At 41.6% G+C, this 24,019-nt stretch overlaps 1 protein-coding gene across 2 annotated transcripts in view; it reads right to left on the bottom strand.

The window, feature by feature from the left end:
- Positions 1 to 24,019, bottom strand: part of LOC117479838 (Golgi apparatus protein 1-like) — a 56,648-nt gene that overhangs the window by 20,964 nt on the left and 11,665 nt on the right. The window contains exons 2-12 of one of the 2 annotated variants that reach the window (XM_034126929.1): positions 19,431 to 19,460; positions 18,917 to 19,003; positions 17,569 to 17,784; positions 11,791 to 11,994; positions 11,391 to 11,462; positions 10,865 to 11,051; positions 6,081 to 6,295; positions 4,826 to 4,947; positions 3,456 to 3,557; positions 1,508 to 1,661; positions 560 to 601 (exon numbers count right to left, since the gene is read on the bottom strand). In XM_034126929.1, coding sequence (XP_033982820.1) covers positions 560 to 601; positions 1,508 to 1,661; positions 3,456 to 3,557; positions 4,826 to 4,947; positions 6,081 to 6,295; positions 10,865 to 11,051; positions 11,391 to 11,462; positions 11,791 to 11,994; positions 17,569 to 17,784; positions 18,917 to 19,003; positions 19,431 to 19,460 — 1,431 coding nt within the window. The remainder of the gene's footprint in view (positions 1 to 559; positions 602 to 1,507; positions 1,662 to 3,455; positions 3,558 to 4,825; positions 4,948 to 6,080; positions 6,296 to 10,864; positions 11,052 to 11,390; positions 11,463 to 11,790; positions 11,995 to 17,568; positions 17,785 to 18,916; positions 19,004 to 19,430; positions 19,461 to 24,019) is intronic. The other variant, XM_034126930.1, reaches the window with a different exon arrangement.

Genomic DNA, 24,019 nt, shown 5'->3' with positions numbered 1-24,019 from the left:
GCTTTTTACAGTATTACGGCTTCCACTGATGATATTTTTTAATGTATTCATTGCTATCGGGATGTTAAGAGCATTCCATGGAATATAACAAGTGTTTCTGAAGTGAATTACCTACCCCACCTTTAAATGTCCTTGTTTTAAAAGCTGGTGTCTTAACACAGAAGCTCCTAACTTTATTTGAGACACGATATGTATGATTGGATGTAACTGAACAAAATATGGACTACAGATCAAAGATGTTGCTGCTTTTAAGAAGTTTCTAAAGAATTAAAATACTATTTTCTTTAATGAAACCATCTATCTGAGTGGAGGATCACTTTAAGCAAATTATTTCATTTAATCAGAAACTTAATTTAATCCAGTTGATTAATCCGTGTATCCATTGATTATCACATCACAGTTCAGCAGCACTTTTACTCCCACATGCACCGAGATTACACAACAATTACAGACATCAGGACAGAAGCGTCCAGTTCCCTGTGATTTCATTTGATTTATCACCACCATCATCATCATCATCATCACCATCATCATCATCTGTAGTGTTGGACGTACTCACAGTAAAACCTCTCTTTCCTGCTTCAGACTTCCCACTGACGAGCTAGGAGAATATTCTCCGGTTAGTGAGGAAGTTCAGAAAAGTCCCTCGATATATTTACTTCATGATTTCTGCTGCTAAGACTTTGGCCACAAATCCAGCGTGATGGACGGGATCAGCCTTTAGTTTGTGGTGCTCGACATCTTCTGAACCAATAATACATTTTGAAAATTGCATTGCAAACATTGAATACTGCTTTATATTCCTCCATCTTGTGACTGTGTAACTCCCTCTCTTGGATATCAGCATGTGAAGGACACTGTTCAGGAACTAGTTGATGCTCTGTATGTGATGACTACTTCCATTCTGGAGAGGATCAGAGATACATGGATCCTGAGATTGAAGCTCAAGCCGGTGACCAGTGATTATTAACATTTGTAAGTATTTAGAAAAAGTCATAATTTGAGAAAAAAATCATAATTTGGAGAAAAAGTCATAATTTGGAGAAAAAGTCATAATTTGGAGATTTTGAGAAAAAGTCATGATTTATAGATTTTGAGAAAAAGTCATGATTTTGAGGAAAAAGTCATTATTTTGAGATTTTGAGGAAAAAGTCATAATTTTTGAGATTTTGAGAAAAATTCATAATTTTGAGGAAAAAGGTCAGGATTTTGAGAAAAAAGTCAGAATTTTGTAGATGACTGGATGTATGATAACAAGAACCGGTATTCCTCCATCTTGTGACTGTGTAACTCCCTCTCTTGTATATCAGCATGTGAAGGACACTGTTCAGGAACTAGTTGATGCTCTGTATGTGATGACTACTTCCATTCTGGAGAGGATCACAAATACATGTATCGGTGACGAGTGATATTTTTCTAACATTGTGTTTTGTGTACCTTGTACGGCGACCTTGAGAGCCTTGAAAGGCGCCTTTATGAATAAAATGTATTATTATGATGAACTCACCCGGCGGCCCTGGTCCACGGATCGGTATGCGTGTCGGTAGAGGCAGGAGAAGATGGCGCCGGGCGGCATCATCTCGCTCGTCTCGTTCCAGCCGTGAGTGTGACAGAGCCTGGCGGCGTCGCCCTGACACTTCCTGTACAGGATGGGGTCCAACCTGGGAGCAATATTAAAGGTCACCTATTATGCAAAATCCACTTCTTCATGTCTCTTCTACATCAACATGTGTCCCCTCTTCTTCATGTCTCTTCTACATCAACATGTGTCCCCTCTTCTTCATGTCTCTTCTACATCAACGTGTGTCCCCTCTTCTTCATGTCTCTTCTACATCAACGTGTGTCCCCTCTTCTTCATGTCTCTTCTACATCAACACGTGTCCCCTCTTCTTCATGTCTCTTCTACATCAACACGTGTCCCCTCTTCTTCATGTCTCTTCTACATCAACACGTGTCCCCTCTTCTTCATGTCTCTTCTACATCAACGTGTGTCCCCTCTTCTTCATGTCTCTTCTACATCAACGTGTGTCCCCTCTTCTTCATGTCTCTTCGACATCAACGTGTGTCCCCTCTTCTTCATGTCTCTTCGACATCAACGTGTGTCCCCTCTTCTTCATGTCTCTTCTACATCAACGTGTGTCCCCTCTTCTTCATGTCTCTTCTACATCAACGTGTGTCCCCTCTTCTTCATGTCTCTTCTACATCAACGTGTGTCCCCTCTTCTTCATGTCTCTTCTACATCAACGTGTGTCCCCTCTTCTTCATGGTCTCTTCTACATCAACGTGTGTCCCTCTTCTTCATGTCTCTTCTACATCACGTGTGTCCCCTCTTCTTCATGTCTCTTCTACATCAACGTGTGTCCCCTCTTCTTCCATGTCCTCTTCTACATCAACGTGTGTCCCCTCTTCTTCATGTCTCTTCTACAATCAACATGTGTCCCCTCTTCTTCATGTCTCTTCTACATCAACATGTGTCCCCCTCTTCTTCATTGTCCTCTTCTACATCAGCATGTGTCCCCTCTTCTTCATGGTCTCTTCTACATCAACATGTGTCCCCTCTTCTTCATGTCTCTTCTACATCAACATGTGTCCCCTCTTCTTCATGTCTCTTCTACATCAACAGTGTGTCCCCTCTTCTTCATGTCTCTTTCTACATCAACATGTGTCCCCTCTTCTTCATGTCTCTTCTACATCAACATGTGTCCCCTCTTCTTCATGTCTCTTCTACATCAACATGTGTCCCCTCTTCTTCATGTCTCTTCTTCATCAACATGTGTCCCCTCTTCTTCATGTCTCTTCTACATCAACATGTGTCCCCTCTTCATCAACATGTGTCCCCTCTTCTTCATGTCTCTTCTACATCAACATGTGTCCCCTCTTCTTCATGTCTCTTCTACATCAACATGTGTCCCCTCTTCTTCATGTCTCTTCTACATCAACATGTGTCCCCTCTTCTTCATGTCTCTTCTACATCAACATGTGTCCCCTCTTCTTCATGTCTCTTCTACATCAACATGTGTCCCCTCTTCTTCATGTCTCTTCTTCATCAACATGTGTCCCCTCTGTGGAAAGAGACTCTGAAAGTTTCAGGAACAAAGATTCTCTCTCTTTTTGTCCTGATCCATGCTGATCAGATTTTGGCCACTTTATGATGTCATAACGACAAAACATATTAACCAAATCTCTCTCAGAGGGGCGTGGGGAGGGGCTCCTTATTTTCATCTAAAGTAACAGACAGAGAATCAGCACTTTGGAAACAGGCTAAAACAGAGGGGATTATGGGATGCTGCAATGATCTGTTTGGTGTTTCAGCCAATCAGAGACAGGTTCTGTATATATCTGAGACCTGTGATATATTGATGAAAAACAGTATAATAGGGGACCTTTAAGTATTAGTCATAAAAGCAGTTGTTTTTATCCTGTGATGAAGAAAGGGGGGGAGGAGGAGGACTTACTTCCAGTCTCTTGCGATGAAGTACTGCAGCTCCAGCAGGCGGTGCTCACAGTCCTCCACCATCTTCTCCGTGTACAGATGCTCCATCAGACATGACAGGATCCTGCACCACAAATACACACATTTAAACTATTGTGACGACTCCTGCATTACAACTTCCAGTTAGCAGTATTAATGGCAGTATTAGTAGCAGTATTAGCAGTAGCAGTATTAGTAGCAGTATTAGCAGTAACATTAGTATTAGTAGCAGCAGTATTAGTAGCAGTATTAGCAGTAACAGTAGTATTAGTAGCAGTAGCAGTATTAGCAGTAGCAGTATTAGTAGCAGTATTAGCAGTAACATTAGTATTAGTAGCAGCAGTATTAGTAGCAGTATTAGTAGTAACAGCAGTATTAGTAGCAGTAACAGTAGTATTAGCAGTAACAGTAGTATTAGTAACAGTAGCAGTATTAGTAGCAGTATTAGTAGCAGTATTAGCAGTAACAGTAGTATTAGTAGCAGTAGCAGTATTAGCAGTAGCAGTATTAGCAGTAACAGTAGTATTAGCAGTAGTATTAGCAGTAGCAGTAGTAGTAGCAGTAGTATTAGCAGTAGCAGTAGTATTAGTAGCAGTAGCAGTATTAGCAGTAGCAGTATTAGCAGTAACATTAGTATTAGTAGCAGCAGTATTAGTAGCAGTATTAGCAGTAACAGTAGTATTAGTAGCAGTAGCAGTATTAGCAGTAGCAGTATTAGTAGCAGTATTAGCAGTAACATTAGTATTAGTAGCAGCAGTATTAGTAGCAGTATTAGTAGTAACAGCAGTATTAGTAGCAGTAACAGTAGTATTAGCAGTAACAGCAGTATTAGTAGCAGCATTAGTAGCAGTAGCAGTATTAGCAGTAACAGTATTAGTAGTAATAGCAGTATTAGTAGCAGTATTAGTAGTAACAGTAGTATTAGTAATAGCAGTATTAGTAGCAGTATTAGTAGTAACAGTAGTATTAGTATTAGTAGCAGTATTAGCAGTAACAGTATTAGTAGTAATAGCAGTAATAGTAGCAGTATTAGTAGTAGTATTAGTAGTAACAGTAGTATTAGTAATAGCAGTATTAGTAGCAGTATTAGCAGTAGCAGTATTAGCAGTAACAGTAATAGTATTAGTAGCAGTATTAGCAGTAACAGTAGTATTAGTATTAGTAGCAGTAGCAGTATTAGTAGCAGTATTAGCAGTAATAGCAGTATTAGTAGTAATAGCAGTATTAGTAGCAGTATTAGTAGTATTAGTAGTATTAGTAGCAGTATTAGCAGTAGCAGTAGTAGCAGTAACAGTATTAGTAGCAGTAGTAGTATTAGTAGCAGTAGCAGTCGTAGTGTTTCTCCTCTCTCACATGGGGTCTCCGCTGCGGATGTGTTTGCAGGCCGTCTGGATGACCGACTCGCACGCCTCGTTCAGAGCTCGGTCGATCCGGTAGTCTGATCCGGGGTCAGCCTCCTGGATCAGAGTCTGGAGCTGAGGAGGGACAACAACAACAACAACATGAATATAGAAAACAACAACAAAACAATACAACTCTGGTAGGTGCTGGTCTTTGTGACGCACGGTTTAAGTGACTTAATAAGTGGGTCAAAGCAACTTTTCCTTTTAAACACGGGCCGATGAGACGTAAACATGTGCCTTATTGAGTTAGAGTTAACAAAGACAACAAAATAAGTGAATAAGCAGGCTTTAAATAATAACTTTAATTTCTCTGATCTAATTTCACACATTTCCAAGAGTTTCAAAGACGGTTGAAACCATAAAAATAGTCTCAAACGTCATTGAATAATTTATAAAAAAATTATATTTTCTTTGACTTAGATAGGACTCAAATACCCAGACTTTAAGTCATTTTAAAAATGACAAAAAAATGTAAGGATGGGATCAAGAGCTGACTCTAAACTGAGAATTCTTTACGAAAAATGATTTCTGAAAGCCTTTTTTATTAAAGTTACTCAACTTGTAGAACTGGTCTCAGCTTAAATAAAACAGAAGTGATTCAGCAAAATGTAATCTCTTCACCACAATGATAAAATGCTGAGTAACACCCGCCGTCACAGACTGAAAACTCACCAATTTCTACGGCAAATATATCTCTCTCTCTCTTCTGTACGTAGCATTTAGACATGTTTGGCTTTCAGTGAGGCTCATGCAGTAGCACTTCAATCAGGTTGGGCTTATACACTAATAGACTTATATTATAAACTTTGAGTTTGTTCCTTCAGGGTTGATGCACTTACTGTAAGTCACATTGGAAGAAGGCATCAGCTAAATGTAATATAACATGACAAAGCATTTCCTTTTGATGCATTTAAAGTCTTACCGCTCTAAGATGAACAACCTTGGGTGGTACCACAGAGAGGATACCCTTTATAAAAACACCAGTGACATAATTAAGCCTGGGTTTTTTTTCCACGTATAGACAGAGGTGGGAAGTAGTGGAGTACAAATACTTCGTTACTGTAAATGCCGACTCACCGCCTGCTGCAAGACACTAATCGTTTGCATGGTACAACAGCGACTAAATCCTTCAGAGAAACACCAACAGTGACATAATTAAGCCAGGTTTTTTTCTCCATATATCGTGAATATAAATGCTGACTCACCGCCCGTTGGCAGTTGGGGTCGATGGCCCCCATGTCCCCCCGCCCGACCCTCATCAGGCAGTGCAGCGTCCGGCCCTTACGGTGCAGGCCGGAGCAGTGGCCCTCGATCTCACTGCGGCAGTGCAGCACGATCTCAGGACTCAGAGAGAAATCCTCCATCAGCATCCGCCGGTAATCCATCATCTCACCCTGACACTCTCCGCTGACCACACGGCCTGCAACACACACACAGGAAGAAAGGCTGTAAGAAAACACTCAACCCGTAGTATTTTAGAAGATATCCATCCAACTATATTTCTGTAGCACGTTTAAAAACAACCGAGTTGACCAAAAGTGCTGTGCATCAATAAATATATTAAATTAGAGATAGAACCACACTTAGAGCCACAGACTGAAAACTCTCATAGTAGTAGTAGTATACGTATGAGTAGTAGTAACAGTAGTAGTAGTAACAGTAGTAGTAGTAACAGTAGTAGTAGCAGTAGTAGTAACAGTAGTATCAGTAACAGTAGTAGTAACAGTAGTAGTAGTAGTAACAGTAGTAGTATCAGTAGTAGTAGTAACAGTAGTAGTAGTAGTATCAGTAGTAACAGTAGTAGTATCAGAGTTCCCGTTAGAATATTTTTTTGCCGGTCAACATGTCCGTTAAAGTTGAAATCTTCCGGACAAAATTAGATAAGTGCCGGTTAAAGGTCTTCTTTGTTATTTATTGAGCTTTAAAACAAATTGATATGATTCGACATTAAACAAACTAATTATAGTAGATTAACTACATTATTCAAAAGTGTACAGTAATTTACAAAAACGCGGGAATAATAAACGGAGCGCTCTCTCCTTCTCCTGACAGCCCGTCAGTATCATGCAGCTCGCGGATCCAGTAATGAGTGACCCGACAGTAAAACTAAACATATCTATAACTAGTTTAGGTAGTTTGAGAGGTAATTAAAATAGCTACGTGTGATATTCTAACCTGAAGTGTGTGTTTTGCTCTGCTCGCCGCTGCAGGGGATCATGCAGAGCTGCGTGTCGACTCGTCAGCAGCAGCCGATCTCTCTCTCCTGTCAGATTAGACTTTACTCGCATTTATGTCCATATCGATCAGATCTAGCTAGTTCTAGCTAATGATATGACTACCTGCTTGTTAAAAGACACCTAAACAATAAGCGTCGCTATGCAACCGGATGAGGCCACAAAGTATAGCGCAGCATTATGCATTTGTTTTAGTGATGGGAATTATGGCTCTTTGAAGGGAGCCGGATCTTATGGCTCCGTTCCTTTCAAAGAGCCGTTCAAAAGAGCCGTTCAAAAGAGCCGTTTTTTTAAGGTTACTAGGTTTATCTGCAAAATAATCACCAGGATAATGATTGCCAGACCTAATGTCAATAATCGGCATTGTAAACATGACACAAGGTGGCGCCATATCCATGTCATTCATGTCAGTGAATGTACTTTGAATTTACCCTCTGTATGTGTTAAGTAAATAAAGTTGCCTTGCCTTGAATGAAATTCATGCAACTCTTAATATTAGATACTGTGTTTTTAAGTGGCGATGGAGATTATTTGTTGACCCTGCTTTAAAGGATATTTTGCCTTTACAAATGGTGCGCTTTATCACTGCCTGGGTTTTGGTTGAAGTGCATCCAAATGCTGCTGCGTTTTCGCGTTTGGCTCATTTTCCATCCGAAAAACACGTCGTCTACCTGTCCTGTACCACTTGTTATGACTTCTCTCTCGCGCGTATTCCGTTAAGACCCACCCCATCTCACTCCTCGTGCTGAAACCTACCAATCAGAGTAGTGGCGGATCTTCACAGAATACGTTTGGGGAACAAAATCAAGCTTTTTAAAAGGCGAGTGGATTTTGGCAGGCAGTGAGTGCGGACCGTGCGGACCAACGATTGAACGATAACAAGAACGGCTCTCACCAAGTAGGACTCGGTTCCCCTCGTTCGTACCAAAGAGCCGTTCAAAAGAATCGGCTCGTTCGCGACCGACACATCACTAATTTGTTTACATGCCCACCGGAACCCCGAGGCATTACCAACAGATCAACGCACAATCAACCCATACAGGACATCTCTTTCTCCACATTAAGTGTTAGACATTAGAATTGACAATTTTTGTCTGTCACATACTCTTTTGTCTGTCACATACTATTCTTGTCTGTCACATAAGTGGCGCAACTGATGCGGTATTGCGCTAAGGGAAAATTATTTTGACCGGACATTTTGACCGGAGAGATTTAGATTTGCCGGACTTCAGCATATTTTACCGGTCATTGTCCGGTAATTACCGGCTAACGGGAACTCTGAGTAGTATCAGTAGTAGTAGTAACAGTAGTATCAGTAGTATCAGTAGTAACAGTAGTAGTAGCAGTAGTATCAGTAGTAACAGTAGTAGTAGTATCAGTAGTAACAGTAGTAGTATCAGTAGTAGTATCAGTAGTAGTAGTAGTAGTAACAGTAGTAGTAGTAACAGTAGTATCAGTAGTAGTAGTAACAGTAGTAGTAGCAGTAGTATCAGTAGTAACAGTAGTAGTATTAGTAGTAGTAACAGTAGTAGTAGCAGTAGTATCAGTAGTAACAGTAGTAGCAGTAGTATCAGTAGTAACAGTAGTAGTAGTAGTATCAGTAGTAACAGTAGTAGTATCAGTAGTAGTATCAGTAGTAGTAGTAGTAGTAACAGTAGTATCAGTTGTAGTAGTAACAGTAGTAGTAGTATCAGTACTAACAGTAGTAGTAACAGTAGTAGTATCAGTAGTAGTAGTAGTAGTAACAGTAGTAGCAGTAGTATCAGTAGTAACAGTAGTAGTAGTATCAGTACTAACAGTAGTAGTAACAGTAGTAGTATCAGTAGTAGTAGTAGTAACAGTAGTATCAGTAGTATCAGTAGTAACAGTAGTATCAGTAGTAGTAGTAACAGTAGTATCAGTAGTAACAGTAGTATCAGTAGTAGTAGTAACAGTAGTAGTAACAGTAGTAGTAGTAGTATCAGTAGTAACAGTAGTAGTATCAGTAGTAACAGTAGTATCAGTAGTAGTAGTAACAGTAGTAGTATCAGTAGTAGTAGTAGTAGTAACAGTAGTAGTATCAGTAGTAGTAGTAACAGTAGTAGTAGTAGTATCAGTAGTAACAGTAGTAGTATCAGTAGTAGTAGTAACAGTAGTATCAGTAGTATCAGTAGTAACAGTAGTAGTAGCAGTAGTATCAGTAGTAACAGTAGTAGTAGTATCAGTAGTAACAGTAGTAGTATCAGTAGTAGTATCAGTAGTAGTAGTAGTAGTAACAGTAGTAGTAGTAACAGTAGTATCAGTAGTAGTAGTAGTAGTAGTAGTAACAGTAGTAGTAGCAGTAGTAGTATCAGTAGTATCAGTAGTAGTAGTAACAGTAGTAGTAGTAACAGTAGTAGTAGTAACAGTAGTATCAGTAGTAGTAGTAACAGTAGTAGTAGCAGTAGTATCAGTAGTAACAGTAGTAGTATTAGTAGTAGTAACAGTAGTAGTAGCAGTAGTATCAGTAGTAACAGTAGTAACAGTAGTAGTATCAGTAGTAACAGTAGTATCAGTAGTAGTAGTAACAGTAGTAGTATCAGTAGTAGTAGTAGTAGTAACAGTAGTAGTATCAGTAGTAGTAGTAACAGTAGTAGTAGTAGTATCAGTAGTAACAGTAGTAGTATCAGTAGTAGTAGTAACAGTAGTATCAGTAGTATCAGTAGTAACAGTAGTAGTAGCAGTAGTATCAGTAGTAACAGTAGTAGTAGTATCAGTAGTAGTAGTAGTAGTAACAGTAGTATCAGTTGTAGTAGTAACAGTAGTAGTAGTATCAGTACTAACAGTAGTAGTAACAGTAGTAGTATCAGTAGTAGTAGTAGTAGTAACAGTAGTAGCAGTAGTATCAGTAGTAACAGTAGTAGTAGTATCAGTACTAACAGTAGTAGTAACAGTAGTAGTATCAGTAGTAGTAGTAGTAGTAACAGTAGTATCAGTAGTATCAGTAGTAACAGTAGTATCAGTAGTAGTAGTAACAGTAGTATCAGTAGTAGTAGTAACAGTAGTAGTATCAGTAGTAGTAGTAGTAGTAACAGTAGTATCAGTAGTAACAGTAGTATCAGTAGTAGTAGTAACAGTAGTAGTAACAGTAGTAGTAGTAGTATCAGTAGTAACAGTAGTAGTATCAGTAGTAACAGTAGTATCAGTAGTAGTAGTAACAGTAGTAGTATCAGTAGTAGTAGTAGTAGTAACAGTAGTATCAGTAGTAACAGTAGTATCAGTAGTAGTATCAGTAGTAGTAGTAGTAACAGTAGTATCAGTAGTAGTAGTAACAGTAGTATCAGTAGTAACAGTAGTATCAGTAGTAGTATCAGTAGTAGTAGTAGTAGTAACAGTAGTATCAGTAGTAACAGTAGTATCAGTAGTAGTATCAGTAGTAGTAGTAGTAACAGTAGTATCAGTAGTAGTAGTAACAGTAGTATCAGTAGTAACAGTAGTATCAGTAGTAGTATCAGTAGTAGTAGTAGTAACAGTAGTATCAGTAGTAACAGTAGTAACAGTAGTAGTAGTAACAGTAGTATCAGTAGTAGTAGTAGTAACAGTAGTAACAGTAGTATCAGTAGTAACAGTAGTAGTAGTAACAGTAGTAGTAACAGTAGTAGTAACAGTAGTAGTAACAGTAGTAAAATAGATATATTTTTTGACCTAATTTATTTAATAAATATATAAAAGTAAACGTACTCTTAAAAAAAGCTTAAAATCTGAGGTTAATGGAAGTAAACGCAGGTGTTTGGTACCTCTGTGCACGGCGGACTCCAGGCAGAGCAGCAGGTAGCTCAGCCTCGCCTCTCTGGCTCTCGGCACGTTGCTGTCGGCGCTGCAGCGGTATTTCCTCAGGTCTGATTTGCAGGCTTTGGCCAGCGAGTAGCTCACCTTGTAGTCCTGAGCGATGAGTTTCTGCCGGGTGGTGAGGGCCTCGCGGCACTGAGGACACACAGAGGGTCAAATACAGGGTGGGGGAGTCTTTTTATATTTATACTCCAAGTGGGACGCATTTTAATGGTTTCAGGGTCGGTCAATTTCAGGTACATTTTTATAATTCAACTTAGAAATCTCCAGGAAAACTTGAAATATTGAAATTTAACGTTGAAATTAATTTCTTTTAATATATAATTGCCCCTTCTAAAAGTGAATGTATGAAAGGGAAATTACACATAAGGTTATACATGGACGAAAGCTAGTAATTAAAAAATCATTAATCACTATTTAAGCAACACAGCTTCTTAAAACTGAAGTATTTGTGAATCAATCTCCAGCACTCACCTTCTCAGACATCGCCTCCTCAAACTTGTGATTAAAGAGACATTTATAAACCCGTCCCTCTCCGGCCAGCGTCTGAAAAGAGAGATAAATATAAATTAACCATTGCCTTAAGAAAGAAAACCAAAAGCTATAACTCTAGATAACTCTAAAAAGGATGACTTATAACTTCACATTTTAAGGGTTTCTGCAGGATTTAAAAAATGACAAATACATTTTTAAAACCCCAAAAGGTTGCTATCTAAAACGGTCTGAAAATAAATGACATATTAGTGTTAAGGAAAGCAAGAGGACTCAAAAAGCACTTTCTTGCATACATGATCAGCTATTATTTTAAAGTAATACATCTGGATGCATTTAAAATCATCCGTTACTCTATAAAAGACGTGTCCTGCGTCCTCACGTTTTCACAGAAGCGCTCGCGGTCCTCTCGGCAGGAGAAGTACAGGTATCTGTCGAGGTGGAAGTCGTCGGAGCTGAGTTCTGCGACCCTCATGATGGACTTCTTGCACTCCTCTTTGATTGGATGAGCCCCCGGCTGCTCCTCCGCCTCCCGGACCAAACCTTTCTCCAGACAGGCGATCACCTCGCCCTGAGAGTGGACGTCCTGAGGGAGGGTCAAAGGTCACAGTGTTAAAATGAGGCGTCAGGTAATGTGATACATCTTTGCTTTATTTGCTCTCTGAAGTCTAATCCCTTTTTTCACATGCTAGGCTCGCCTGGGCTTTTTTTTTGTAAAAATGCTATTAAAACATGAACCCTGTGAATCGTTTTTCTAGAACAGACTACAAATCGCCTGAAAATGGTACAAACAAGCGGCAACACCTGTGACGAAGGTGAGGCACTGGGCTTTATCGTGCAATCGAAAGTGAAAGTTAAGCTCGCTCCGTTGGGGAGATATTCCCGCGAGAGTGCGGAAAACTTTTTATGGCGCCAGCGTCGACTCCAGAGGGTTAAACACGATTCTTTAGTTTTAACTGTGTGTAGCTTCAAATCAATCACTTGTTTTAAATCAAGTTATTTCCAACTGAAACAGGAGAGAGGCAGCCTTCATGAGTGATACATGTCTTTATCAAGGTTATCAGCTCCTGGTTGCACACTTTGTCTGTTTTTTTTTTTTTTTTTAGATGTACAGCAAATGTTTCCACCGCTTACAGATGTCCCGCCCCTTAGCCTATCACGTACAATAGGCGCTTTCACACCGGAGTACTTTTCCCCCCGAACTAGGCCGATAGGGGGGTGAGATTTGGTTTCACACCAAAAAGGATCTGGAACTAGTCCCTAGTTCGCGCAAACCTCTTCACCCCCAGATAGTCCCTGCTAGAGAGGTAGTACTTTCCTGAGGAGGAAATGGTTCGTGGGTGTGTCGGCCACGCTCACAATTTCTGATTGGCTGGGCGAATTGCAAACCACGCCCCGTAAAACTCTGAAAAGTTTTGTGAAGCTGCCATTTGATTTGCTCGCATTAGCATTATTAGCATTAGCCCAGCGCACCAATGGAGAGAGACTAACTTATGGCACCACAAAAGAAAACATGGGAGCGGTGGAGTGACGAGGAGGTGTCGGCGTTTCTGGCGATTTACTCTGAAGGCTTCAGTAGAAGCTGCTGGGACTCCCAGCAGCTTCTACTGAAGACAGGCCCCAACTCCTGGGACTTCCGGACGGGGACTTCGGGTGGCAGTATACGCCGTGAAGTTGTTTGTGGCCTGCCAGTAAACCCAAAGCAGAAGAAGTGACGTCAGCGGCTTCATTTGCGTAACCCTCCCTCAGGGGACTCATTCCGGTGAGAATGCGATTTACTAGGACAGTTCGAGGGACTAAAGAGTTCGGGGGGACTAAGTACCGGGGACAAGTACCGGCTAAGTACTTGGTGTGAAAGCGGCCAATGTGTAAAGAGCGCTAGCCAATAGGAGCGAGTGTTCCATAGTGATGTCACTATTAACGGAAGTAAACAATGGAGGCCTTTGGGAGAGGGAACGCGGGGATTTTAGCCTTTGCAGACCATTTACATTAAAACCTATAGAACACACTACAGGAGAGGGAACACCACATCAAGCAGAATAAGGCCTCTTTAAACAACTGAAAACACGTTGATATCAGATTTTCTGATGTGTTTTTTTCCGCCTGTACGTTATTGTCGAGATGAAGTGGTGAATGGTTAACGAGGACAGTTATGCTCATGGGAATTTAATCTCTTTTTATGGTTTAATATCACCTCCATAACAGGAGCAACCACCTGTATCTGCACTACTGTTGAACCTGAGAAGAGCTTCCTCATGTTGTTTTTATGGCTTAGGGAAGGTTAGGCCTTGATAGTGAGAGGAGAATAGTTAAGCATTAACATATTTTATCTTAAATGTAAAGAAAGTGTTGCCAACGCCTGCATTTTCAGCATTTTGGATTTGGACTTATTTCACACTAAACATCAGATTCAAGGACCCAGCGCGGCACAGTTTGAAACAAGGATCAAGTTGATTTACTGTAGCAACACTGGGAATGTTTATTATGACTTTTAGCAGGCTTTACAGACACACATGCCTATTTATGTCTTTAAATATAGCTCAAGAATCAGTGGGAAACATGTAGAGAAGACTCAATCATCAACACCGACTAAAACTACTTGAATCGTTCGCCGAAATGTTCCCAGTTTGCAGAATGGACACTTATCCGACATTAGAGCGATGTTTTATATATATTGACAAATTGATCATTTGCTCCCAGTTTTTAAATTGTGCTATCCGATACTAATGCGTATTCATGTCTTACCCCTTATTACAAACTCTAAAATATAGGTCAAGAATCTCTGGGAACCATGTAAAAAAAGATTAAATTGTCAACATCGACTAAAACTACTTCCGAAACGTTCCCAGTTTGCAGAATGATAGTTTATTTCGACACTTATCCGACATTAGAGCGATGTCTCCTTTCGCTTCAGAGTATGATTTGTATATATTTCTCGATGTGGTCAGAGATGAGCTCAGTCTGAGTAAACGTGGTCAGTGTAATCTCCGCTGAAATTAGCCTCTGTGACAAATCCCTGATAATGAAGTCGCTGACAAATTAATCATTTGCTCCCAGTTTTAATTGTGATATCCCATAATAAGCGCATGTCTAACAGGCTTACGAGGAGCAGTTTGTCTCAGCAGCAGGAGGAGGAGGAAATGGACTCACACGCTAACAGAAAAGACACTTTCTCCGGATTTTATTTGTATTTTATTTTGGGGTTTTTCAGTATGGATTGATACTTAAAGTGGACCTATCATGCTATATTTGAATAATATAGTGTAGGACCATATATATACTTTTTTTTTTTCAAAATACCAAACAGATCATGCATTTTAGCCATGCCTCATTTTGCTCAATTTGACATTTTCTAGCTCTGTTTTAGCAAGGGCTGATTCTGTGAGAACAGCACCACCTACAGGCCTGGCATATGTACTACAGCGTCTCCAGCACTTTCGAACGGCAATGGCCGTGGCTGTCTCCTCCTGATTGGTGGAGTTGGCCCAATAGCCGTAGCGCCACCGTCCTGACGTCAGGACAGTGTTCAAATCTGGATCGGTTTTGATCAGATCCGTTGCAGCCCCTTTTTTAGAGATTTGGGTATGGAGGAAAATAGAGAGGGTTGTGTTTTCTGACACTTGGTGAGTTCCCTGGAACACCGGGGACACATATTCATGTAGAAAAGACGTACAAAAGTGCATTTTGCATGATAGGTTAAATATTTAACCGTTTGTTAAAGTATTGCTTCTTTAGCCCCAGTGCTCTGCAGAATATCAGTGATGTGTCAGATGACTCAGCTTCTTCTTCTCCGACTTGTTTCGCCAACATGTTTCAACACATATTAACCGCATGATGAAGCACATCTCACAACATTTCTCTAGAGAACCAGAAGACACTCATTTAAGATAACCAACATTTACTTTACATGAAGTCATATGACTGTAGCTTAGCGGTGGGTGGTGACGTGAAGTCATGTGACCGTGCTGTAGTGCCTTTATAAGCCAACATTAGCCGCCTTTAGCTTAGCGGTGGTGACGTGAAGTCATGTGACCGTGCTGTAGTTCCTTTATAGCCCAACATTAGCCACCTTTAGCTTAGCGGTGGTGACGTGAAGTCATGTGACCGTGCTGTAGTTCCTTTATAGCCAACATTAGCCACCTTTAGCTTAGCGGTGGTGACGTGAAGTCATGTGACCACGCTGTAGTTCCTTTATAGCCCAACATTAGCCACCTTTAGCTTAGCGGTGGTGACGTGAAGTCATGTGACCGTGCTGTAGTTCCTTTATAGCCCAACATTAGCCACCTTTAGCTTAGCGGTGGTGACGTGAAGTCATGTGACCGTGCTGTAGTTCCTTTATAGCCAACATTAGCCACCTTTAGCTTAGCGGTGGTGACGTGAAGTCATGTGACCGTGCTGTAGTTCCTTTATAGCCAACGTTAGCCACCTTTAGCGTAGTGGTGGTGACGTGAAGTCATGTGACCGTGCTGTAGTTCCTTTATAGCCCAACATTAGCCACCTTTAGCTTAGCGGTGGTGACGTGAAGTCATGTGACCGTGCTGTAGTTCCTTTATAAGCCAACATTAGCCTCCTTTAGCTTAGCGGTGGTGACGTGAAGTCATGTGACCGTGCTGTAGTTCCTTTATAGCCCAACATTAGCCACCTTTAGCTTAGCGGTGGTAACGTGAAGTCATGTGACCGTGCTGTAGTTCCTTTATAGCCCAACATTAGCCGCCTTTAGCTTAGCGGTGGTGACGTGAAGTCATGTGACCGTGCTGTAGTTCCTTTATAGCCCAACATTAGCCGCCTTTAGCTTAGCGGTGGTGACGTGAAGTCATGTGACCGTGCTGTAGTTCCTTTATAGCCCAACATTAGCCACCTTTAGCTTAGCGGTGGTGACGTGAAGTCATGTGACCGTGCTGTAGTTCCTTTATAGCCAACATTAGCCACCTTTAGCTTAGCGGTGGTGACGTGAAGTCATGTGACCGTGCTGTAGTTCCTTTATAGCCAACATTAGCCACCTTTAGCTTAGCGGTGGTGACGTGAAGTCATGTGACCGTGCTGTAGTTCCTTTATAGCCCAACATTAGCCACCTTTAGCTTAGCGGTGGTGACGTGAAGTCATGTGACCGTGCTGTAGTTCCTTTATAGCCCAACATTAGCCACCTTTAGCTTAGCGGTGGTGACGTGAAGTCATGTGACCGTGCTGTAGTTCCTTTATAGCCAACATTAGCCACCTTTAGCTTAGCGGTGGTGACGTGAAGTCATGTGACCACGCTGTAGTTCCTTTATAGCCCAACATTAGCCACCTTTAGCTTAGCGGTGGTGACGTGAAGTCATGTGACCGTGCTGTAGTTCCTTTATAGCCCAACATTAGCCACCTTTAGCTTAGCGGTGGTGACGTGAAGTCATGTGACCGTGCTGTAGTTCCTTTATAGCCAACATTAGCCACCTTTAGCTTAGCGGTGGTGACGTGAAGTCATGTGACCGTGCTGTAGTTCCTTTATAGCCAACGTTAGCCACCTTTAGCTTAGTGGTGGTGACGTGAAGTCATGTGACCGTGCTGTAGTTCCTTTATAGCCCAACATTAGCCACCTTTAGCTTAGCGGTGGTGACGTGAAGTCATGTGACCGTGCTGTAGTTCCTTTATAAGCCAACATTAGCCTCCTTTAGCTTAGCGGTGGTGACGTGAAGTCATGTGACCGTGCTCTAGTTCCTTTATAGCCCAACATTAGCCACCTTTAGCTTAGCGGTGGTAACGTGAAGTCATGTGACCGTGCTGTAGTTCCTTTATAGCCCAACATTAGCCGCCTTTAGCTTAGCGGTGGTGACGTGAAGTCATGTGACCGTGCTGTAGTTCCTTTATAGCCCAACATTAGCCGCCTTTAGCTTAGCGGTGGTGACGTGAAGTCATGTGACCGTGCTGTAGTTCCTTTATAGCCTAACGTTAGCTTTTTATTTCAGAAATAATAAAGTGGTGTTGATATGTGGAGAGTATCCTGCTGAACTTTAAGTATCATAAACGTTTGTTTGACACAGAGATGAATATCCTACACAACCCAAAATCACATGGAGAAATCCCATTGAACCAGGGAGATGCTGCCTTCAGGGTCCAACACATAAATCTGTTATCTCAGCACCACTTTAGACCCAGTTATATTTGTATCTTCCCAGCCTCTCACCTTGTCTCCGGTGCTGATGCTTCCGCAGTGAAGAGTGTTGATGTCTTCTCGACATTTGTCCATGAAGCCGCAGATGAGCCGGTAGTCGCTGAACACGATGGTGGTCATCTTGGTGATGTACTGGTTGCACTGGTAGTCGGTGATGTTGCCACGGTGATCCACCAGACAGGAAACCAGGAAACCTTTACCCAGCTGCTCCGATGCACACTCCTTAATCTGAGGGAAGAGCACAGAGAGCATTGTTGCGGCCGTAGTAATCCAAAAAAGTGACTGTCTAACAGGCTTACGAGGAGCAGTTTGTCTTTATTTAAATTAAATACATAATATTTCACATCAAAAGAAACAACAGTATTTTAACAAATTGAACCCGGTGCATTCCTCCGTCTGAATGTGGTGCACTTTTACTAAATGTTTAGACAAATTGCTCGTGTTACCGCCCTCACATGCTAAACTCTTATTGCACTTTAGGTAACGAGCATTGTCCACATCGAGACGGGTAAAGTTTAACCACACCTCGGAGCGCGTTCTCTCCGCCATCTCCTCCGTGTGTGTGTGTGTGTTGCTGCATGTAGCAGCTGCCTGTGTGTGTGTGTGTGTGTGTGTGTGTGTGTGTGTGTGTGTGTGTGTGTGTGTGTGTGTGTGGCATGCATGTAGCAGAGCGTGTGTGTAAACTGCCCCGCCCCCTTATTTATTTTTGTATTGGTTTCTCAGTAGAATTATACGTTCAGGGTTATCAACAGTTAAAAAGATACTGTTCAAATTATTATTTGTATTTGTTTTAAAGTTCAATAAATGGATGTTTTCAAAGTCAATGAATAATCGTATTTAATAATCGTGATATCAATTATTGACCCAAATAATCGTGATTATGATTTTTGCCATAATCGCACAGCCCTAACTTAAGTACAGTAACAAAGTATTTGTACTCCACTACTTCCCACCCCTGGTATTCTGTCAGAAAGAGTTAACCGTGTGTGTGTGTGTGTGTGTGTGTGTGTGTGTGTGTGTGTGTAGCAGCTGCATGTGTGTAAACTGCCCCGCCCCCTCGCACACAGACGGGGGAGACAGATCTCTTGGCTGGATTGGAAAGATCGAAAATAATCATAGACGCATTTTGCAGTCTTTTTGCGTATTAGAAACGGAGTTGGCGAAACTGAAACTGCAATATAATGTTTGTGTAGCAATAACACAGATATCTTTTTTAAATGTCTCCAGTACCGATAAAAAGACCGATAACGTCAGAGCTTCACGGTAGCACGGTCTTTAATAATTCAGCCCCCGGGGCCCCTTTAACACCGGGGCTCGGTTCCCATCCCTATTAAACTATGTTGTGTTTTTAGGGTCTCACCTCAGTGATGGTGGTCTTGCAAACCTCCACAGCGACAGACTCAAACTTTGGGTCAGTGGTCAGATTCAGCTTGTAGTTCCACAGCAGCTGGAGGAGGTAAACACAAATACACGAAACATCAGAATAACACATATTTATACACAGTCTGAAGATAAAAGCAAGTATATGGATCTGTATGCTAGTAGTTTAACTTGCTGTTAGCATTTAGCATGTAACGTCAACACCTTAAACATCTTCCCTGTTGATGTGAGACACCTAAGAGTTAAGGAGAAGCTAGTAAATGGACTACACAAACAGACGATAATGATTTAAAGTGAACTGATATAAAACCAGTAAGTGAGCCTGAGAGTGTTTTTGTTAAATCCATTGATCTGAAAATACTTTTGCAGTTCCCAAAATGTTGTGCTTATTTTTAGTTTTTTTCATGACTACATGTCTCTGGTGCTTAACATGGAGTAATAGGACAACATGGTGCATGCTGGGAGATGGAGTTTTATGCGGTGCAGACACTTACATGGTTGCATTCGGCTGCAATCTCAGTTTCCTGAAAGAGAAGAGGAGAAGAAGACATTAGAGTTTGTATTTAGATTATTTTACGAGGTTTATTTAGTAGGTATGCGAGATTTCAAAACATGTATTGAAGATGCACCGATCAATCAGCCAATCAGTGTCAAATATCCTGATTTGTTTGCAGGTGATATGCACAAAGTACCTCATGGTGGAACGTACCACAATTTATTCATTGTTTACTTTTCCATTTGTCGTCGTCTCTGTATTGAAATTAGCTTTAATCTAACTTCAAATATGCAAGTGTTTTAATGTTTGATTATTAGCCCTCCTTATAGGATGTATTTTTCTAAATGTTAATGCAGTAGTTAAATAATCCAAACAATTATTTAACAGACATTTATTTAAACATTTTCACGTGAGAAAATGCTCTTGGATTTAAGGCCAACGATAAGGCATGTTTGTTTATCTTTCCTTATGTATTCTGTATGTTAAAAAAACAAGTTTGTATTTAGAACAAAGTCCATATATGACCAAATTAGGTTATATTTAAAGTGGACCTATCATGCTATATTTGAATAATATAGTGTAGGACCATACCTATATAAGGCATATTTATACTTTTTTTTTTTCAAAATACCAAACAGATCATGCATTTTAGCCATGCCTCATTTTGCTCAATTTGACATTTTCTAGCTCTGTTTTAGCAAGGGCAGATTCAGTGAGAACAGCACCATCTACAGGCCTGGCATATGTACTACAGCGTCTCCAGCGCTTTCGAACGGCAATGGCCGTGGCTGTCTCCTCCTGATTGGTGGAGTTGGCCCAATAGCCGTAGCGCCACCGTCCTGACGTCAGGACAGTGTTCAAATCTGGATCAGTTTTTATCAGATCCGTTGCAGCCCCTTTTTTAGAGATTTGGGTATGGAGGAAAATAGAGAGGGTTGTGTTTCTGACACTTGGTGAGTTCCCTGGAACACCGGGGACACATATTCATGTATACAAGACGTACAAAAGTGCATGATAGGTCCCCTTTAAGATATAAATGCCGTTCACACACACACACACACACACACACACACACACACACACACACACACACACACCACACACACACACCCACCACACACACACACACACACACACACACACACACACACACACACACACACACACACACACACACACACCACACACCACAATCACACACACACACACACACACACACACACACACACACACCACACACACACACACACACACACACAACACACACACAACACACACACACACACACACACACACACACACACACACACACAGCACACACACACACACACACACACACACACACACACACACGACACACACACACACACACACACACACACACCACACACACACACACACACACACACACAACACACACACACACACACACACACACACACACACACACACACACACACACACACACACACACACCACACACACACACACACACACACACACACACACACACACACACACACACACACACACACACACACACACACACACACACACACCTCTGTAGTGTGGGACGGACTCTGGACACACATTTGTTTTTACAGATTTATTTTCCTGCTGCTCTGACCCGAGCTAACCTGCTGAATTCCTGCAAAACAAACAGCCGCCTTCTTTAAAGCAGAAAAAAAAACACCGCCGTATTCCCTGAGGGGGTGTGTGGGTGTGTGTGTGTGTGTGTAGATGGTCAAAAGAGTTTCTGACTGTTTACCACATGCCAGAAATAGGTGTGTGTCTGAATATTCATCTGTATGTCTGTCTCACTGTGTGTGTCTGTCTCACTGTGTGTGTGTCTGTCTCACTGTGTGTGTGTGTCTGTCTCACTGTGTGTGTGTGTGTGTGTGTGTGTGGAGAGAGTATTTCACACACAAGTGTCACAATGCTCTTCACACACACGGTGAACGCAGTGAGAGCAGATGTTATAAACAGCTCAGTGGTCGGCTGAGGTGAAACCAGATAAATAAATGTCGGCGTGACCCGACCCGTCTGACACCAGACCAGAAACAGATTTATTTATTTTAAAAAGTACTTATTTGGGAGGGTCTTGGTGAAACTGTGGTGTATGAGATGTGAAGAAATAATTAAAAATGTCCCAGTTTCTTAGAGCGCAAGGTGAAGTCTTTAAACGCCTTGGATAACTTTAACAACTCTTTAAAAATGTACTTAAATTATATATTTTTTAAAAAGGTAGAAAAAAAAGACACCTCCATATTTAAGAGGCTGAACATTTTCAATTAAAAAAAATTACAATTAATCTGTAATCAAATTACTCTTTGGTCAACTGCTAAATCGAGAAGTAATTTTTGGGGGAAATTCTTGGTCAGCTCGCCCACTCTGTTCTGATAAGTCCACCACCGTTACAGCGGAACATCAGTGATTATGTGTTACAATGGCGTTTGTTAGCAACCAGAAAATGACACCAGTAATGACAAACAGATGAGAATGCTGCGTGGGGTCTGGGTGCCGTGTTGGCGGGACGTTGCGGGGCTCGCTGCTCCGCCCTTTGAGGCTCGAGGAGCGGACAGTGTGAGCTGGATTACTGCTGTCGTTTCCTGGTTGCTGCGTGGGGTCTGCGAGACACCGCAAAACTCAGCCTGAGCTCCGCGGTGTCCGCTGGCACGGCACTTGGTCTATATCCAGCATCCAGGGAAACACAGCGGGAAATCCACCTCACACTGTGCGGGGCGGGCTCCTGAGCTGCTCCGGGAGCCTCGCGGGGCGGGCTCCTGAGCTGCTCGGAAGTCCGCCCTGGCAGAGGGTGTGCCTATTGGTCCATTTGGCCTTAGTGACGTCAATAGGCCCCGGAAGAAACAAATGGAAAAAGAGAAATGTCCAACGAGGCGTTCTGGGGCAGCATAGACAGGTCTTTTCTGTGTTAGAGTTTTACTCGCTACAGGGTGTACTTTGAGGGTTTGTGACTCGGCAGACCGTTTACATGCAGAAAGACCTTCATAACACACAAGGGGACGGGTAATAACCAGAAAAGCATGACATGGGCCCTTTAATGTTTTATATGAGGGACTGCGGATGGAAAGGTATATTTACACTTGGCCCATTTCATGTTTTAAGTGTTAATTAATGTGCAATGTCCCTGCCAAATAAACAAATAAATATAAAATATAAATGAACTGCTGGTGTGTTTCTGGACATGCCTCCGGTCTGCAGGGAGAACCACACCTCAGTCCAAACATCTCCTCATCCTCATCATCCTCATCACTGCAGCTCTGAGTCATGAGGGCGTAGATCACATTACATCCAAAGCCACTTACAATGAGTGCAATCTCAAACTCAGAACAGCTGTCAGGGGATCAGAGGATCAGAACTTCTGCTCTGGTTATTCCTACGTTCATTTGAAGAGGTTATAGAAATCTTCCTCTCTGCTTCCTTCGGCCCCTCATTTATTTGTTGTTTTGTCTGACTGTTTGTTTGCACTCCTGTTTTTCTCTGTAAAGCGACCGTGGGTCCCATGAAAGGCGCTATATAAATCTAAGCTATTATTATTATTATTATTATTATTATTACTACCGGCCTCATCAACAATCCCAATCAGAATCGTAGGTTGACACGTACGAGGAATTTGACTTGATGTCACGGTGCATATGCAAGTCAAACTCAAATTAAAAACACAGAGAACTATTTTAAGAACACTATAATAACATTGAAAAATATGCAGTATTTACAGAGAATAAAATGCCCGGGACCCCCACTGACTTCTTATCCACCCCAAAAACATGATGCATCACATTTCTTTCTTAATACTGTGAGCCATGTTCAACGGACTGCTTTTTGCACATTTCTGCACAGCCCTCCACTTTAAAAATGAATACTTTATTGATCTCAAGTTGGGAAATGTTTGTGTTGCAGCAGCATAAAAAGACATGGCATCGTACAATAAAAATGAAAAGACTAGAAATAAACAAGAAAGTAGAAAATATACATGTTGAATTTACAAATTAACAAAAACAAAATTAAAGCAAGTTATTATATATACATAAGTATGTGAGGGATGGAATCAGCGTTTCCGCCAGGGGGCGTCTTGCCGTCATTTGACGCCCTTATACAGCTCGAGGGCGTCCAAAAATATTAATAATTCGAGAGAAGATCGAGAATTTTTATCGCTTGAAATAACGAAAAGGAAAAAGGACAAGGACATCCCTCTGTTGGAGGGGCAGAGGAGTCTGGTGGGATTATTTTCGGAGTATTGAAGATCGTTTGCCCGACATCGGCGGTGCCTGCTACAGGACAACACGGAACGTGCGCGATTTGGACGCGATGAGCGGTGCTAGTGGAGCACACGCGTGAGCTGCGAGGACCAGAGCCTCGCCGCGGCGAAACTGAGGGTGTTTGTCAATCGCGAGTACGCTTGCTTGGTAGCACATGTCTGCCGAGCATCTTGCTTCAGAAGCGAGTCAAGAATACTTCCTGGCATTCGGAAAACGAAGTGTGGAACACGCTAGCAAGTGTGCGTCATATGAGAGGCCCCGCCTTACATCTTCCGCCACAGATTTGGGGAAATTGGTCCGTGCGCAA

This window comes from Trematomus bernacchii, unplaced genomic scaffold (genome assembly GCF_902827165.1).
Source record: "Trematomus bernacchii unplaced genomic scaffold, fTreBer1.1, whole genome shotgun sequence".
NCBI lineage: Eukaryota > Metazoa > Chordata > Actinopteri > Perciformes > Nototheniidae > Trematomus > Trematomus bernacchii.
This window is presented reverse-complemented; position numbering and strand designations above follow the sequence as displayed.